The sequence below is a fragment of the Pipistrellus hanaki genome (assembly GCF_964339955.1).
Source record: "Pipistrellus hanaki genome assembly, chromosome: 2".
NCBI classification, from domain to species: Eukaryota; Metazoa; Chordata; class Mammalia; order Chiroptera; family Vespertilionidae; genus Pipistrellus; species Pipistrellus hanaki.
The window spans coordinates 26,598,340-26,617,245 of record NC_140504.1 but is presented as its reverse complement, the minus strand read 5'-3'; the positions used below and the strand labels follow the sequence as shown (position 1 = coordinate 26,617,245).

Genomic DNA, 18,906 nt, shown 5'->3' with positions numbered 1-18,906 from the left:
ATACACATGGACTGCTGCCAGCAGGGGGAGGTCAGGCGAGCCTTTCGCTCAGTTTTTATGGAGACGACACTATACAAGCATGACTGATTCAGTGATTAATTGCCCACTTGGTTGATTTCAGTCTTTGGCCTCCAGCACCCACCCTAAATCATATTGTTAGACTATCCAGTGACCCAAGGTCCCTGGCAAATGAGGATTTCCTATCAAATATGCTATTGCAAAGGCTTAGAGATTACCTCCCTGAAGCAGAGGCTAAAGGGTAGAACACTTTTTGCATAAGGTTAAATTCTTTCTCACACACCTTCATTTTCTAATAAGCCTTTGATTTGGGGCACTGACCTCATACTTATTATGGATGTAACTATGCCCTTAGGCATGTTGAAGGTCAATGAAATAGAGATTAATAAAACTAGTGTCGTAGAACATGCATGGAGACAAGGTAAGGGAGGGTGGCTGGTACCATAAAACTTGTGTACTGGTAGTAAAATGCTTGGTCAGAAACCCAGACCTTGGCATTATGGGCTTGAAACAAATACAGCAGGAGTACTTCTGCTCAATGGAGCAGACTGCCACCAACATTTATACTTCCCTGAGAGGAGAAGAGAATAAACAGTATTCTGCTCGGGACATAGAGAGGGATGTCTCAAAGCTCCCCTACTCAACAAGATCGCCCTACTGCTGACTGCCAGTACTCAATCACCATTTAGATACGCTTTGTGTTTCCACTGTTAAATACAAATATGTAAACCAGTAGAATCCATGGATACTTTAGTTTGATGTTGTTTACTGGGATAGCAATGGGAGTAAATTCTGAAGGATGAAAGGGAAGAAAAAAAATTATGAATTATGAAAACTCCTTGAGGGCCTGAATGGAGAAAGATAAGGAAAAAAAATTCCCTACTCCCACTTTGTTCCATCCATATCATAGCCCAGAAACTGCCCAGGGCAAGCCCTGCTTATCCCCAGGTAGCTGTGGGACAATACCATCAAACACTAGAGTGAAAGATCTGCGTTGAAGTCTTCTTGGCTCAGCTACTAACCAGCTGTGACTTGGGAAAATCAATTAAGCTTTCTAACTCTCTGTCACCTCAATTCTAATTTGGGAATAATATGAACTCCCTCGCAGAGTGGGTGTGAGGCTTAAATGAGATAACATATGGGAAAGCACCTTGTTAAATGTGTTTGTTTAACTACTACATAAATATGTTGTTATTAGTTGAGCAGATTGGATAAAGCTATATTATATCTAATTTTGAGAATATATATATATAATATATATATATATATATATATATTCTCACACACATATATATATTTAAATTTGAGAGTTCAAATGTAATCTATACTAATAAAAAGGTAATATGCTAATTAGGGCAGACATCTTCCAGACATCCTTCCAATTGAAGCAGCAGCAGCTGCAAAGGTCTGAGGCACGCTACGAAGGCCCACACTCAGACAACTGAGGGCAGCTGCAAAGGGCTGAGGCATAGCTGAAAGGGCCCAAGCTCAGGCTGGCAGTGGCAGCAGCAGCAGCAGCGGAATGGGAGTGGTGCCTTCCCCTGATCCCTGATCTCCCTCCCACAGAGGGAGGCCAGATTGCAGCTCAGGTCAGCAGGGGAGAAAGTTAGAGGTGATCAGGCCAGCAGGGGGGCAATTTAGGGTCAATTAGGCTGGCAGGGGGGCAAGGTAGGGGTGATCAGGCCAACAGGGGGGCAAGGTAGGGGCAATCAGGCTGGCAAGCAGAGGCAGTTAGGTGCAATCAGGCAGGTAGGCAGAGGGGTTAGGGCTGATCAGGCAGGCAGGCAGGGGAATGATTAGGAGCCTGTGGTCCCAGATTGTGAGAGGGATATCCGACTGCTGATTTAGGCCCAGTACCTGTGGGGTCCCAGAGGGGTCCCAGATTGGAGAGGGTGCAGGCCAGGCTGAGGGAACCCACCCAATGCATGCATTTCATGCACCAGGCCTCTAATATATATATTTTTTTTCTTTCCCCAGAGTAACTGGGTTCTGCAAAATAAGAATACTTCAAGAATATCATAACAAATACATAATACTTTGGGAAGATATCCTATTACAGGGGATAGGATATGGTTGGCAATGGGATGTGAGAGAGCTTTGGCCAGCTGAGAAATTAGAGGAAACAGTCTACACAAAAGATCACCCTTACTTCTCTTTGATCTATGTATATATGAAGAGCCAGGGTACGTAATGTCCAAAATGCCGAAGGCTCGACCGAACACTGAAAGTCAGTCCTGCAGTCAGTGCTGGGTTACCATGGTGACCCAGCACTGACTGCTGAGGGGACTGTGATCAGGCCTGGTCAGAGGCCCAGAGAGAAAAACAGGGTCTGATCACAATCCCTGTGGCAGTCAGTGCTCAGTAGGCATGGTGGAAGTCAGTCCTGCAGTCAGTGAACATAGGGTCAATAAATATTAAATGAACATAGGGTCAATTAATATCTCTTTGAGAGGAGGTGAGAATATAAAGTACAGTGTAGAGCAATTACTCATATTATTTCACATAAAACTCTTTCAGCTAAGATATTTCCTTTATTTAAAATGTATCTTTATTGTTGAAACTATTACATTTGTTTTATTTTATTTTTTCCCCCTGCATTGATCTCCTCCACCCTGCACTCTCATGGGCTATCCCTATCTAATACATAAAAATCTAGAAAGATGTAGAGAAAATAAAATAAAAGATATGCCAGATAAATATTGAACAGAAGAACTAAAGTTGCTGCATGAATACTGGATACAGGCTTGCAGCCAAAACACAACTCATGAGATAAAGTTAGTCATTGTAACATAACAAAAAGTTCCTTTCACTAAAGAGATAGGATGGTTCCCAATACATATACACATAATAGAACAGTGTGGGGGTTCAGAATGAGCCTCACCAAGAGCCTCACCAAGATGTGTCTCAGTGGTGTGCAGATTTTTGAGCTAAGGGCAATTTAGCTTCGGGTTCAAGTGAAAATTCTGCCCCTCCTTTTAACTACCTAAAAAAAAAAAAAAAAATTAAACTGAAACCGGTTTGGCTCAGTGGATAGACCATCGGTCTGCAGACTGAAGGGTCCCAGGTTCAATTCTGGTCAAGGGCATGTACATTGGTTGCGGGCACATCCCCAGTAGGGGGTGTGCAGGAGGCAGCTGGTAGATGTTGCTCTCTCATCAATGTTTCTAACTCTCTGTCCCTCTCCCTTCCTCTCTGTAAAAAATAATAAAATATATATATTTTTAAAAATTGAATTAGAGGCCTTGCCCACAATAAGACATTATCCTATATAATAAAAGGTTAATATGCAAATTGACCAAACAGCAGAATGACCGGTCACTATGATACACACTGACCACCAGAGGACAGATGCTCAATGCAGGAGCTGTTCCCTGGTGGTCAGTGTGCTCCCACAGGGGGAGCACCGCTCAGCCAGAAGCCAGGCTCATAGCTGGCTAGCACAGCAATGGTAGTGGGAGCCTCTCCTGCCACTGCAGCAGTGCTAAGGATGTCTGACTGATGGCTTAGGTCTACCTGCACATCCCCTGAGGGCTCCCGGACTGCGAGAGGGTGCAGTCCAGGCTGAGGGGACACCCCCCCCCCCAACAATGAGTGCACGGATTTTGTGCACTGGGCCTCTAGTATTTAATAATGGATTAAGATTATGGTCACATGGGTTTGGAATACATAGGAATCTAGGTACTCTTGTGAGGGAATTGCCTTTACATTAGCCCAGTGAAGGCTCTGGAAAGCCCTATAAGAATAAATACAATGCAAAGCTACTTGACATAGAATTTCCCAAATTTATTTGAACACAGAGACTTCATTTTCTTTAACACTACTTAAAATCCAATGGGAACAGCAATCCAGAGAATACATCTTAAGAAATACAGTAAAGCAAATTATTCACGTTTTAAAAATATAAGGCTAAGGAATCATCCAGCTTCTTACGGTACATGACCAGTGCAGAGGGCACCATGCACCAATGCTCCTGCTGAGAAAAGAGTCCAAATCTGTGCAGGTAAGTCTATGCTTTCAACATCACCTCCTATCTCAATTTTCTTGACTCTCACCAGTCTCCTTCCTTGTGTCTTACCTAAATTTGACTTTTGGCTTTGTCTTTCAGTAAATGCACTCTTAAATTATCTTCTGAAAGCCCATGACTCTCCTGTGACAGGTCCACCAGGTGTTTCCCCCTCTTACCCCCACCAATGAAGTCTTGTTCTATCTGCTGAGGGAGCAGAGAAAACTGGAGAGAAGATTCATTTGTCTTTACCCAACATAAAACACACTAATCACTTAGGGAATTTCAGTGATTGATTTTACCAGCCTAAACTCTAATAGACAAGAATGGAATGCTCCATTCCATCTATAACCATTTATGGTAGGTTTTTACAGCAGGATAAGAAAATTATAGCTTCAAAAATAACTAAGAAATGAAGATGCCCAAACCGAGAGATACATCCCAATGGCCTCCGTTGGCAGAAATGTTAGTGTAGTTCATGATACTCAGATATAAATAAGCTTGAGTAAGATCCCACCGCACACAGCATACTTCACATACTTCAAATTTATATGGCAAGCAGAAAGTCAGCTAAACCATTCCAAAAAAAAAAACTTGGAGAGTATTGATATCTGCAGTAGACGATACCTTTTTCAATCCAGGATTTCTTCTTTCAAAGTATATTTATCAAGTTCCTTAACAGAAAACAGACTTAAACTTGTAATCAAAGGCAAACAAACAAACAAAAAGGCATTTTTTAAGTATTACTTTGTACCTGACAGAATGAGAGGTCTGATATTAAAAAAAGAACTTTTGTCAGCTAGCAATAAAAAAAGAAAAAATGACTACATGCAAAATTTGCCCTTTTTGAGGACATGACATTTTCTATTCCTTTGGTTTTTCAACCTCCTTACATTTGATTGTAACTATCTTTAAAACACTTTTACAAATAAAACGCCCATTTGTCATCCTCAGTGGAAAATCATAGCCAACGAGTTGAGATCAAACTATTTATATTGGCAGTACTGAGTGGCATGGTATTAATATGCAGTCTTATTTGCCACAACTCCCCAAGTCTAGCTCCCCACCATAACCCGGTTCCTGTGCCCCCTTTAATGTACTTATGAGAACACTGTTCATCACATTATAATGATTTGTTTTCCTGTCTCTGTAACCAGAATGTAGACTTTTCAATAGCAGAGCTCTGTATTTTTTACACAGGTCCTAAACAGCCACTCAATATGTGTATGTATAATGAGCAAAACTTTAAATGAAGAGAATCATTTAGCTCATATGTTTTGTAGGAAGACTGTTTTTTTAGCATAGTGACCAGGTTTAAGCACTAAAAATAAAGCATAAATACCTTATGTCCCTTTCAGGGAAATACTATCAACTATATTTTCATAAACAGAAACGTTCTTATGATTTAAAGAAACAGAAATCACATAGTGGTTAAAGGATGAACTCAGAAGCCTGAGTCTACACCCTGGCTCTATCATTTACTACATGAATGATCTCAAGTAAGTTACTTAACCTTGCCTTATGTCAAGTGTGCCATCTGCAAAAGGGGACTATAAATGACTTATCTTATAGGATTACTAGAGGCCCAGTGCATAAAATTCATAGGGATTGGGCATAAATGGCCAGTCAGACATTTCTCTCACAATCTGGGACCACTGGCTCCTAACTGCTCACCTGCCTGCCTGCCTGCCTGATTGCCCAAAACTGTTTGTGCCTTCCAGCCTGATTGCCTTCTAACTGCTCCACTGCCAGCCTGATCGCCTCCACTTCCCTCCTCTGCCTTGACCTGCCTCGTCTTCATCACCAATTATACTCTGTAGAATAAAAGAATTCTAGATGGTTCTGGGTCATTCTACTTTAAGTTCTCAAATTTGCAGCATCAGGCAATTCTTATGCAGTCTTTCTATGGTTGCTAACACTATAGCCATGCAAACCATCCATGAAGGGTATGCTAGGAAAAGCACATCTAAAGCTTATGTTTTAAAACCAGTTTCAGGTCATTTATCTTCTGAATGGATTCCAAATAATATGCCCCTTTATAGGCACATAGGGAGTGAGTGTTGCTGGAATGCTTTCTGGTGACATGGATAACCTTCAGCATAGTTATTGATTAATTTCCTCATAAACAGTCTATCTGTGCCTTTATCATATTTGGCCCAATCTTTGCCAATATTGTCACATCCTTCTGTCAACTTATGCAAAGCAGAATGCAGTTGCCATAACACAAACTTGTTGGAAACCCGCTGAGGGTTTTAGGTTCTAAAGCAATGAATCTTCACATGATGAACAAAATAACACTAAATTTCACACTGATTTTCAAGCTAAGAACGTATAACCATTTATCTCCATAATATAACTTGAATTTCATTTATACTATCTTCTAGAAATGCTCATTTAGGATTGCAGATTGATAAGCATGCTCAATTAATGATTTTGCAGTTTTTTTCCCAAATTAAATCTTTTTCCCACACTAATTTTATAATTCAATTAAAATAATCCATCAAGTTTTCTTTGCATGATTTGCTCTTTATAAACCCCTGCTGACTTTTTCCCATTTTCATTGTCTGAGTAGACCTACTGCTGAAATGAAGCTGTGGGTAAGCATCAATTCATTGCCTCTGGATTCTACAAGCTAGAAATTTGAGATCAAAGTGTCAGCAGGGTGGCTTCCATTTAAATACTGCAAGGAAAATCTGTTTGGTATTCTTCCTCCAGTTTCTGGTGGTTTACTGGCAATCCTTGGCATTGCTTGGCTTGTAGATACAGCCCTGATCTCTGCCTTAATGCTCCCATTCTCCCTGTGTGCATGCCTCAGTGTCCAAATTTCCCCTTTTTATATGGACACCAGTCATATTGGATTAGGGGGTCCACCCTATGTCAGTATGACCTCATCTTAACTAGTTATACCTTCAACAACCACATTTCCAAATAAAGTCAATACTGAGCTACTGAGGGTTAGGATTTCAATGTATGAATTGGAAAATGGGGGCGGGCACACAACTCAACCTATACCACTTCCTAAATTCAAAATTCTCTTGGGAACATAACATGTTCTATAGGGTCCAACCTCCTATCCACATAGAACAGGTATATCATGCAGAGTGTTTAATGAACTTCTTTTTTAATATTTTATTAATTTATTACAGAGAAGGGAGAGGGATAGAGAGTTAGAAACATCGATGAGAAAGATCAGATGCCTCCTGCAAACCTCCTACTGGGGATGTGCCCACAACCAAGATACATGCCCTTGACCAGAATCATATCTGAGACCTTCCAGTCCAAAAGCCAATGCTCTATCCACTGAGCCAAACTGGTTAGGGCATGAACTTCTTGATTGTAACCTATTGATTGGCTCAAAATCATACCTGTGACCCAACACTTCAGGTTTGCTTATATTTCCCACAGGATGAGGAGCAAAACAACAACAGAAGCCTTTCCCCCTTCACTTTGTGCATTCCCCTAAAGATTCACAGAGAATTTACAGTCAACATAAAGAGTAATGCTTGGTTAATGCTTTCTAACTTACAGATCACATGCATTATCCATATGTCTCTCACAAATAACAATCTTGCAAACAGATAATTATGCCAAAATCTAAAGGGCTTGAAGGTTAAACTTACAGACCCTGGATCCAGAACACACTGACATGGACCCCAGATACCTGTTTCCTACTTATTTGAACTTGGATAAGTTTGTATGCTTCAATCGGGTTCAAAAACAGGGCAAATAAGAGTATTCACTTCATAGACTGATTATAGGAATTAAAAATCTAATCCATATAAGTTGTTTAGAATAATTTGAGGTAGACAAAAGATGCTGAGAAACATTCAAACTATTATTTTACAAAAGATGGCATTGAGGCTCAAATAATGACAATGACAACATCGACTTCTGCAAGATAATACAAGTGGTCATTGGCGACACTCAACCAGAGCCCTAAAATTGCTTAAGATTATCCATGTCACCAGAAAGCATTCCAGCAAACTCAATCTTTAATGTGCATAAGCATCACACTTTGAAGTAATGGAGATGTTTGAGAAGTCTTGCTCACGAAACTCCAACTGCTGGACTGTCTGCTCAGGGACAGCATAATCCTTGCTGAATCAGTTAACTACCTCTACATAAGGTCTGGAGTTGCTGGTTTGGCCAGACCATGAAAAGTTAAGGAACTACTGCCCTGGGCATAAACAAAGCTACATTTTTTTTTTTTTGCCTTGTCCTATGTGCTTCTCTTACTGTAACCAAGAGAACTACTTGTGTTATTATTATTCCTTGAACTTGCTATGCTTCTTTCTCATCTCTCTGTAAAATATTTTATTTCATACGATCCATTTTATATTATTGTTCTGTTTGCCTTTAAGAATAAGTGGTAATTAGTATTTTCAAATCTCCTGAGATAACTTTTCCTTATCTCCTAACATGACACAGGTAACCATTTTCTTTTCAGATGGAAACTCCCTCCATCAAAGCACGTATGAACTACATTATAATCACAGGATCCCCGGTCTCTATTTACCATTGCACTAAGGATACCATATTTGCTTTTTAGTTTGGGTATGTGCGTACTTACCATACAGCCTGGTGTGCAAATATTTACTGACTAACTTGAAGACTGACTAGAAGAAAGGGAAAGGAGAGGAAAATAAGATGTTAATAATAATAATAAAGAACCCTGACTGGTTTGGCTCAGTGGGTAGAGAGTCAGCCTGCAGACTCTGGGGTCTTGGGTTTGATTCTGGTCAAGGGCATGTACCTTGATTGCAGGCACATCCCCAGTAGGAGGCAGCTGTTTGATGTTTCTCTCTCATCAATGTTTCTAACTCTCTCTCCCTCCCCCTTCTCTGTAAAAAAAAAATCAATAAAATATATATTTTTAAAATAATAATAATAATAATAATAATAATAAGAAAGAAAGAAAACCTCAGTCTTAGCACCCAATTATTAGGCACATTATTTAACTTGACTTATAATTTAACTGCCCAGAGAAAGGAAAGATGGAATAAGTGATGAACAACAAAGGTATGATTTGTGTGTGATATTAATCAGTTAATAAAGCTCCAAGTTGTTCTGCCTGGATCCATAAAATTAAAAAGGAGAGAAAATTTCACCACCAGCTGTCTTGCCTGATTTGCATGTGTTCACATCTTCAAAGTATTCCTTTTGATTCCTTTAATCAATAGCTATTTCGAAAAGTTCTTCATTACTTCCTAATTGTCAAAATTCATTTCATTCATTTTTCCTTATTAGAAGGAGATTTTTCAAATGAGTTAAGTAGATCAGCAATTTTAGAATCATTATTAACTTCAAGCTTTTCTCTCAGTTATTAGCATGTCCCTTCTCTTTCTAGGACAAGATTCTTTTTCTTCATTTTTCAAAGGCCATCTGTTTCATTTTACAGACTTCTTTTTTCCCCATGTCTCAAATAAAGTCAACTTTACCTTATACTAAGAGTAATCCATATTTACAATGACTAATCCTCAGCACTTTAATTTCTCAGATCTCTGGTTTTGGATGAAGATGCAAGTGATTCTCTATTATGCTAGCATGCCAAAAAAAAAATAATAATAATAATTAGCATCCATCCAGATTTTTATCTGACCCCACCGAATAAACTGGTAAAGCCATTACCATGGCCCACAAAACATTTTACAAATAATTTAAATGAAAATTGAACATATATTCACTGATAACCCCAACAATCTCACTGCTAGGACTCTGCATCACAGACATAGAAGCACCGCATTATTGTACCAGGATTGTTGTACCATTGAATTGGAAACAAAATGCCCACCAATAAATGGGTGGTTAAAAATGTATGGTGCAACAAATGCCATGGAATATGATGCAGCTGTACGTAGGATTCCATGAGCCCTGTAAAATGCAAGAGTATTTGTCAGGTTGTTAAAAGGTAGGGGAGGGAAGAGAGGAAGAGGACAGAAGAAAAATGAGGGTAAGTAATGAAGTGAGGTATTCATGCCAAAACAGTGTCTAGAAGGTAATCTTATGTAAGATTGCATATGTGTGTATGAATATAAATATACATATACAAATGCAAGCCACATGGTTGTAAGAGGGCAGGGCGGGGCGAGGATGGGCTCCTGACTCCACTGTGGGGCAGGGCGGAGTTATCCTCCATTCTGTAAGTGAACCCTAGCCCTCACCCAACCAATCAGGGTTAGTCGAGGCAGTGACATCACCACTGACCGGAGTAAAACCCCTGGACTGGGCGAAATTATCTCTCTCTTCCGCCATGCTGCTGGAGTGAGTGGGACGGAGCCCATGCTAGCATGGAAAAGGCTCTTTTGTTTATTGCATCGGACTCGGCTCCCTGGTGGTCCTTGGGGATCACGAAGTCTGGGAGTAACAGTTACTGAGAAATAAGACTGTGCATTTTTATTTCTTATACTCATTACTATTAATTTTTTATATTTGAATTTTTATTTGAATTATTTTCTATTACTTGAATTATTTATACAATGTGAAAAGACAACATTGGATAACAGACATTATAGGTAGCATCTCCAGACTACAATCAATCTGCTTGATAGAGTATGTGTCCTATCAATTATATTCTTTTTAAAAACAACCTCTGCTGATTTCCATTTTTAGTGCACATTCATGACTCAACTAATGTTATTCCTTCTTAATTGGGTTTTCCAATTGCTTCCTCACATATTTGATTTTCTAGGAAGTCTCCAAAATGCTTCCATTACAGACTTAGTGATATCTCATTTTGCTGGATGAAATGTGATACCTTGTAGGAGATGCCTGAATTCCTCCTTCAGGAAGTATATCCAGTAGGACTCATCCATTTTTCTTTTTAAATTCAACAGGAGATCCATCGTGACAATAAAAAACCAGCAAAGTCTACAGACAAACATACTTGGACAACAATACTAAAAATTCCCTGCCTACTCCTGAGAGGTATTTTGTATAGCTGGTCTCTCATGACTCCTAGGACTTTGGAGAGTACAAACAAACTTGTGGAAAAGACATGCTGATTCTGCCTATGTTTGAAATAATCCAGTATTTTTAAAACAGGAATTTTAAGAGTAAAATAGGACAAGTTTAGGAAATTTTGGAAATTAAGGGGACCATGGAGGAAGCACAGGGCTGCAGAACAGCAGAAGGTATATTTCTATAGAATAGGGGAGCTGAAAAGCTGCAATAGGTCCTTTTTCATAGAATGAGGGAGCTGAGAACAGCAAAAGGTCTGTATTAACAAAATAAAGAGAAGGAAGCCCTTCATCCAGAAGAAGAAAGCCCAAAGGGAATAGGAAAACAATAAGGAAGGAGGGGAGAGAACCTAACATGTCCCATGTGAGGTTCAACCTCTGAGCCCAGGAGTTACTATAGTAACCAGTCTAAGGGAACAGTGACCAATCAGAGGGGATATCAAGGCACCAGGCTCTTTAGCCTTTATAAGACACAGGGAAAAGAAACTCAGTGGGACCCTTTCTCTCTCCCCACGTGGGAGTCTGTACTTGTTCTTCAATAAATCTCCACCTTTGCTATAACACTCTCTGTCTGCAGATTCATTCTTGGATTCTGGCAAAGAATCCAGGTTCCAGTCCAAAAATTCCATCTCATTTTCACCAACCCAAAATTGAAGCATATGAAGTTTAGCTACCTCAATTTCAGAAAGTACTTTAATGACTCTGATAGATAAAAGTTCTGAAGAAATTTGAATAATCAACATAGTCAAATACTGATACAGAAAAAATAAAGAATAAATTAGTCTAGGTATAATTTCTAGGCTATTATCATTACCATGTGTTACTTTAATTAGCTTTCCCCTTGGGAACTTGATGTTTTGAAAGATGTGCTCTACCAAAACCAATGAATTACTAAAGTAATAATTAATTTTTTTTAAAAGTCTAATGAATCAATGGCATGTGTAATTGCTCATCACAGCTACTGATCAAGATGAGGAAACCAGTGCTGCACGTGTAGTTGACACAATTTATTTAAAAGCAAATACCAGTCATTTGTTGTCCTGGACCACTGTATTATTTCTGTCAGCTTCTTAAAAATAATGGTAACAGTTGAAGACACACCCTAGAGCTCAATGTGTCTACTGACCTTTGTTTCAGGATTGGAATTTCACAATCACAGAATAAATTGGGGTTAAAAATCAGCTATATCTTAATTCACAAATGTGTGGAATGTTGTTGTTTTTTGTTGTTGTTTTAAGCAAAGGATTAATTTACAAAAAGAATATCTGTGAGATGACCCATCAAAATGTTGAGCCTTAACCTAATGCTACAGACAGAGAAGATAGATGGAGAGGGGTGATGAGCTTTCAGCAACCTTTCAATTTCACTTACAAAGGCTCAGGTAATGAAGGCAAACCTCTCAACAAAGGATAATGAATACAATATTTCCTTAGGTCTTTAGACCTATTTCTTTAACTTCTCTGTATGATCAGTTTTGTTTTGTTTGTCCTTTCCTAAAAATATAAATGCAGATACATTCAGATTCTCTGGAGACTAGAATGAGACAACGAAGGCAAAACAAATCCTTTTGGAAGCACTGGCTTTCATGGCAGATGCAGGAAAGGATAAAGTCATTGACCATCACGAACCCTTCCTGAACAAGAAAAATGCACATGTCCAACATTGACAGTTGACGAAGTTCCAACCTTGTAGATTTGGTTATCAAGTTTTGAAAGAGTCATGCAAGTGCCGTTCTTTTTTAAAATAAAGGGAACAAAAGTAGTAAATATCACATCACACGGAATTTGCATTAACCCCACACTGTTCATTCACAAACCACAGAGATCTTACAGAAAAGTACTGTCCCAGCACTTTCAAACCATGGCTCCATTAAAGATTTAACATCTGAGGTTACAATGAGGTTTTCTTATTAAGCTGCCATTTCCTTCATAAAATAGACTATTTTGTACTTTCTGCAACCTTTTGTACTCTTACAGTGAATAATTAAACCTAGACTGCAAAGCAAAATTTATGATGCTGAATATCCTGTAGGTTGTAGGTTTTTGCTTAGTGACTCATTTTAAATGCTCCCCAATCAATGCCCAGAGGGACAATCCGGCCATTCGTCTGAATCGACAAAATTGGCTGGTGGACCCTGCAAGCAAAGCAGACAACTTCCTGAACATAATACAGAATGTCTTCAACTTAGGGATGGCTGGACTGCAAAATGTTTCTACTTCACAAAGGTGCAAAAAGCAATACCCGTTCAGCAGAAACCGAACTTAGAATTTTGAATTTTTGTCTTTTCTTGGGCGACATGTGGCATGCATGATACTCTCACACAATGTTGGGCAGCAGCAGGAAGCCATGTGCACTCACCAGGGTAGACAACCCATACTTACAGTGTAGTCCTGAGTGCATTTTCCAGGTAGGAGGGTTTGTTGGGACATATCTCCATCATAAACCAAGGAGCATCTGTAAAATGGTCTTTTTGGTGACTCACCATATTGGCAACGGGGTCCCTGAAAACCCTGGGAACACTGGCAGGGCTGGCCCTCGCTGTCTGAGCATCTCCTTCCATGGAAACATGTTGCCACTGCAGAGACAGCTAAAAGAAAGGTAAATGGAGACAGATGAAGAATGGGGTTTCCAGAAAGAAAGGAAATCCTCAATGTGAGCATCAAGTTGCTAATATAAATATAATAGAGGGCAGGGGTGAAGGGTGGGTGGGAATGATTAACTGGGAACTTACATGCATATATGCATAGTCCTCTGACAAAAACAATAGAGTGGCAAAGGCCTGGGAGGGGCAGGTGCTGGGCAGAGGGAGACAATGGGGGGGGGGGGGAGGAGGACATCTGTAATACTTTCAACAATAAAGATAGATTTAAAATAAATAAATACAATTTAGAAATTTCCATGGGCACCAGCACAGCAAGGTAAACCAGTGTTTATTGCAAGTTAAGGCCTGCTCCCTACAGCCTGAAGCACTCTGTATGCAGCCTCACCTCGAAGCTTATAGAAATGCAGAATCTCAGGCTTCACCCCAGACCTACTGAACCAGAATCCACATTTTAAAAAGTTACAAGGTGATGTCTGCCCTAGCTGGTATGGCTCAGTGGATTAAGCATCAGCCTGTGAACTGAGGGGTCCCAGGTTCAATTCTGATCATGGGCGTGCAGGAGGCAGCTGATCAGTGGTTCTCTCTCATCACTGATGTTTCTATCTTTCTCTCTCCCTTTCTCTTCCTCTCTGAAATCAATTTTTAAAAAATTAAATAAATAAAAATAAAAAGATACAAGGTCATGTGAATTCAAGTTTGAGTATTACTAATGTAAAGAAACTATGAATAAGATTAAAAAAGCAGTCTAAGGAAGGGTATTTCTTAGATCACATGATCTCACACATCTAGAGGAAATGATGAACAACATGGACTGTTGAACAAAAACAGACTCAGAGAAAGAGAAGCACCGAAAAGACTTTCAAACCTCAGAGGGAAAGTAGGGGAGGGTGGGGATAAAGGGGAAGAGATCAACCAAAGGACTTGTGTGCATGCATATGGGCCTGGCCAGTGGCCATGGACAAGGGGGGGGGGGGGGGGGGGGAGGAGTTTGAGGGCATATGTAGGGAGGGGTTTGGGATGGGATTGGCGGGATGAGGACAATTATGTGATACCATAATCAATAAAAAAATGGAAAAAATAAATTAAAAGATTAATATTAAAATTAAAAAAAAAAACAGTCTAAAAATAAAGCAAAGAATACCAATACTTCCTGAGGCAAAGGACTGTGATAGGTGTCATAGAACAGTTTAAAAAGTTCATCTCACAGTCATTAATTTCCAGGAGTTTATAAAAGAGTTGGAGTGACATCTTGGGCAGATGCTAGCTGCAGTGGCCTAACACTGCATGCAAATACAGGGACCGCTCACACAGAGCCTGCTTAGCATGGGAACCCTGAGGCCCCTCGCTAAGATATTTTGAGAGCAGAAAGCACAATGAGGAAGGAAGCAGGATGCTGACAACCTCCCTCAGGTACAGGGTAGCAGGAGAGATCAATTATTGTGCTGTGGTGCTGTATTGATTGCAACATGCTGAAGCATTTTAAGTGACTTGCAATAACCATAAACAGATAGGTAAATGGAGCCATTTCTCCTGGCAAGATTGGAAGACATAATGCCACTAGTTCTGCTGCCTGCGTGCTGTCAAACACACTGGAAGGTTCTGGGATACTTTCCCCACACGTTCGTGCAAGGACTGCATAGCTCATCTTAAAAAGTAAACTGCCTGCAGAGTTCTGCAATTAATCATGACATGTACAGGTTGAGAAATCCCATTTAGATTTAGTACGGTGATTTCCCTCCGGACTTCTGAATCCACTGTGGATTACAAATTTGATGATATGGGAAAGGGGCAAATGGAAAAGGGTGATGGAAGTCAAGGTGTAACTGGCTGGCTTTAAATAAACTGTCTTTTAAATAAAGAGACAGAATGTAAAGCGGCAGTTCTGCGGGATTTGAGTTCTGACCTATCATTAGAAACGCTTAACAGAAAAGCTTTTTGTGCATTTTTGCGTGTGTCACGTGTGCATTTTCAGTCCAAAGAGATGCTCCAAATCTGTGGTGATTCTAAAAATGCCTAACCCTTGACAGGCATGATATGATTGAAGCCCCAAGCAGAGTGAAAACATTACTTCAGGTGACAGAGAGTGAGACAGGAGGAATTATAACTTACAGCGTAGGCAGCCAGGTTCATTGTCCTGGCGGTGCCAACCAGGGCAGCACCTGTAGACGGTCTGCTGCTCCACGCTGTATGCCTGTCTGTACACGGTGTAGTACCGGGTCCTATGGAACACAGGGATCTAGGTTATACGTCCTCTTACAGCAAAGCTGTCATCTTAAGCCTACTAAAAACTCTCCCTCCAACCCAAATTCTGTCATCTATACACACAAAATACATGTATATTATTTGCACATGTGTGTGTGTGCACAAGAGAATGCCCCAGGGTGTAAACTCTTCTAAGGGTCATTCAAGCTATCAAGAAGGAAACACAAAATTATGAAATGCATAATGAAACTGTGATGGATAAAAGGTACCTACTTTTTCAACTTGACAATGAAGGCCCCTCATAGACTAGTACCCCTAGAGCATACATTCTTAACACTAGTGATATCAGGAAGGAGACAATTGATTCTTGGGTGGGAAGGGTGGGGAAAAAAACTTAGCTAATACACAAGTCCTACAAAGGACCATAGTAAACAAACAAAGTACACCTGTGCCATTAAAACTTCACGGGAAAGGGGGATGGTTATGAATTTTTTTTTAAATTACAAAGGCTCCTTAGGGGAACAATAATGTACAAATGTTGAAAACACTAAACTATTGTACAATATAACTATTCATGCTGACCTCTTTTTTTATTATTAAATTTATTGGGGTGACATTGGTCAATATGAACATAAATTTTCAGGTGTGGGTTTCCATGTTCTAAGATCTGGGGTCCTAATACATGGTGGCAGGTGAGCACAACCTGCTGACCTCTTAATACACTATAATACCAAATCCTTCAAAGCTGGCTAATTTCTTTTCTATCAAATCCATATCATATTTATTCCTTATGTCAAAAAGTATTAACATATTATCTCCCCTTTATTAACCTACTAGAGGCCTGATGCACTAAGATTGGTGCAAGAATAGGCCTTCCTTCCCCTGGCTGCTGGCACCACCTCCACTCTGTGGCTGTGTATGCAAATTAACCTGCCATCTTTGTTGGGTGAATTTGCATACTCACTCCTGATTGGCTGGTGGGCATTGCAATGGTATGGTCACTTTGCATCTTTCTCTTTTATTAGTGTAGATCTCTAAGTCCCCTTCATTATTTAAAGCCAATTTCAAGGTACACTTCCTTTAACTTCTCTTTCCCCACCTTTCTAAGTGCATATTGCTCTCTCAAAAATAGGACGAATTGGCTATAACTACTTTTTGTGACAATTACTTACCATCTTAAAGTATAACCTAATATTTTGTATGTGAATCTCTCTAATAGGGATATAAGTATAGTTTTGCATACTTGTATACAAAAAAAAGGGAGAAATTAATTGGCAGAGACACCAAAACATCATTGAACACTGCCTCAACTCCAAAGCCAATGTCATAAATATTTACCGAATAGAGAAATGTATAAAATAGGTATCAAGCATCATGACACATGTGTTAAATATACCATACCATGCCTGGTATTATTTTTTTCTAACTTTACACACTGATGCACACAGAAATATAGGAACTTTGCCTAGGCCCATACAGCTGATAAGAGCCAGGGGAAGTTTTCCAATTTAAATTTCATTTAAAGTTCCTAAGCATAGAGCTAAAAAAGACAACACATATGAAAGTTAAACACCCACACACAGAGACATGAGTGTGTACATATAATGTATATATAAATATCCATAATAATAAAATATTTAGCCTTTAATATTTTATTTAGTCTTATATTATCAGTATCTGATATTTCTACACAACATAAAATCCAGTTATGTATAAATGTCAACTTTCCTTTGACATAGTAATAATATTAATAAATTTATTAATCTAAAGCCATACTTTTTTAAAACCTTGAATTCTGACTCAGTTGTTTCATTTCCCAAAACACCCCATTAACAACTATTTGTATTAAGAGGTACCTAGATGTTTTGTAAAACTATCTTTTTTTTAACATATATTTTATTAATATTTTACAGAGAGGAAGGGAGTGGGAGAGAGTTAGAGACATCGATGAGAGAGAAACATTGACCAGCTGCCTCCTGCACAACTCCCACCAGAGATGTGCCCGCAACCCAAGTACATGCCCTTGACCAGAATCGATCCTAAGACCCCTCAGTCCACAGGCTGACGCTCTATCCACTGAGCCAAACCAGTTAGGGCTGTAAAACTATCTTAAAAATTTTTTTTCAAGAGTCTATAGGAAGCCTTGATGCATAGAAAATACCAGGTATTTGCTTTTTCTCTCCTCTCCCAACCTGCCTAGTTAATCCTAATTCAAAGGCCATACTCAAGTCAAAGGAGCTCTAGGTTTCAAAGTGTGAGAAGAGAACCCAGGGCAGATCAGTCTTTCACAACTGTGGCACCCAGATCCAAGCCTTGCTAAATGTAGCAAACCCACACAATATTCCTTGTTTCCGTCTGTCTTCTGATGTTCAGCTTTCAATAGTCTGTCATGTCATGTGGTAAAATTCGTAGCATTGAATCCAAAGGACCTCCTACGTAAATGAGGCCAAAAGTAGAATAATAATAGATCCTATCTTTGAAGGAAAATATAGAACTCTGCAAGTTCGGGCTCCTATCTTGTGTTTGCTTACTTCAGTTTATAGTATAATGATTTTCTAAAATGTATTGGGGGAAATCTTCAGATGTAGTTGAGGCTTTTGGTTTTGATTTTTAGTGTCCAAAGGAATAGCAGAAGCACCCTTACCTTCTTTCATAACCCACACACCATCTCGGGCCGGCACAGCCCTGCTTCCAGAGCTTGACAGTGTGTGTGAATGCTCGCACACAGGGGCGTGGAAGTCCCACCACGGTCAGCTGCTGCTCTTCACACACATTAGGCCTTGAAAAAAACAGTGGTAATGAGATAAAAGTAGATTGTTTCTCAATGTTTTATACATGAATCATTCATTCCTCCAAAGTGTGTGGTGACTTACATCAGTACATAAAGTAAGAGAGAAAAATACAGGCGATATATTAAAAAAAAAAAAAAAAAAGCAGGCTGAGGAAAAAGAAAAATCAGAATAGATTTTTAAAATAAAGAGAAACTCATAAGATAAATATATAAGCCATAAGTTTCCATGTGCTTAAAAAAAAAAAAACTGAGCTGCAAATTAATTCTGAGCTGTTCAGTAGACAAAAGTAAAAAACAACCAGAATTACATGCTACCCATGATTGCATCTACAAT

The 18,906-nt window shown here is 39.4% G+C and overlaps 1 protein-coding gene across 1 annotated transcript in view; it reads right to left on the bottom strand.

Annotated features, from left to right (window-relative positions):
• The window catches only part of LOC311617506 (EGF-like and EMI domain-containing protein 1), a gene marked incomplete at its 3' end in the record, with an annotated part of 495,068 nt that overhangs the window by 397,544 nt on the left and 78,618 nt on the right, over window positions 1-18,906 (bottom strand). Inside the window, exons 2-4 of the mRNA XM_084873845.1 lie at window positions 18,426-18,560; window positions 15,689-15,798; window positions 13,460-13,564 (exon numbers count right to left, since the gene is read on the bottom strand). Coding sequence (XP_084729971.1) covers window positions 13,460-13,564; window positions 15,689-15,798; window positions 18,426-18,560 — 350 coding nt within the window. The remainder of the gene's footprint in view (window positions 1-13,459; window positions 13,565-15,688; window positions 15,799-18,425; window positions 18,561-18,906) is intronic.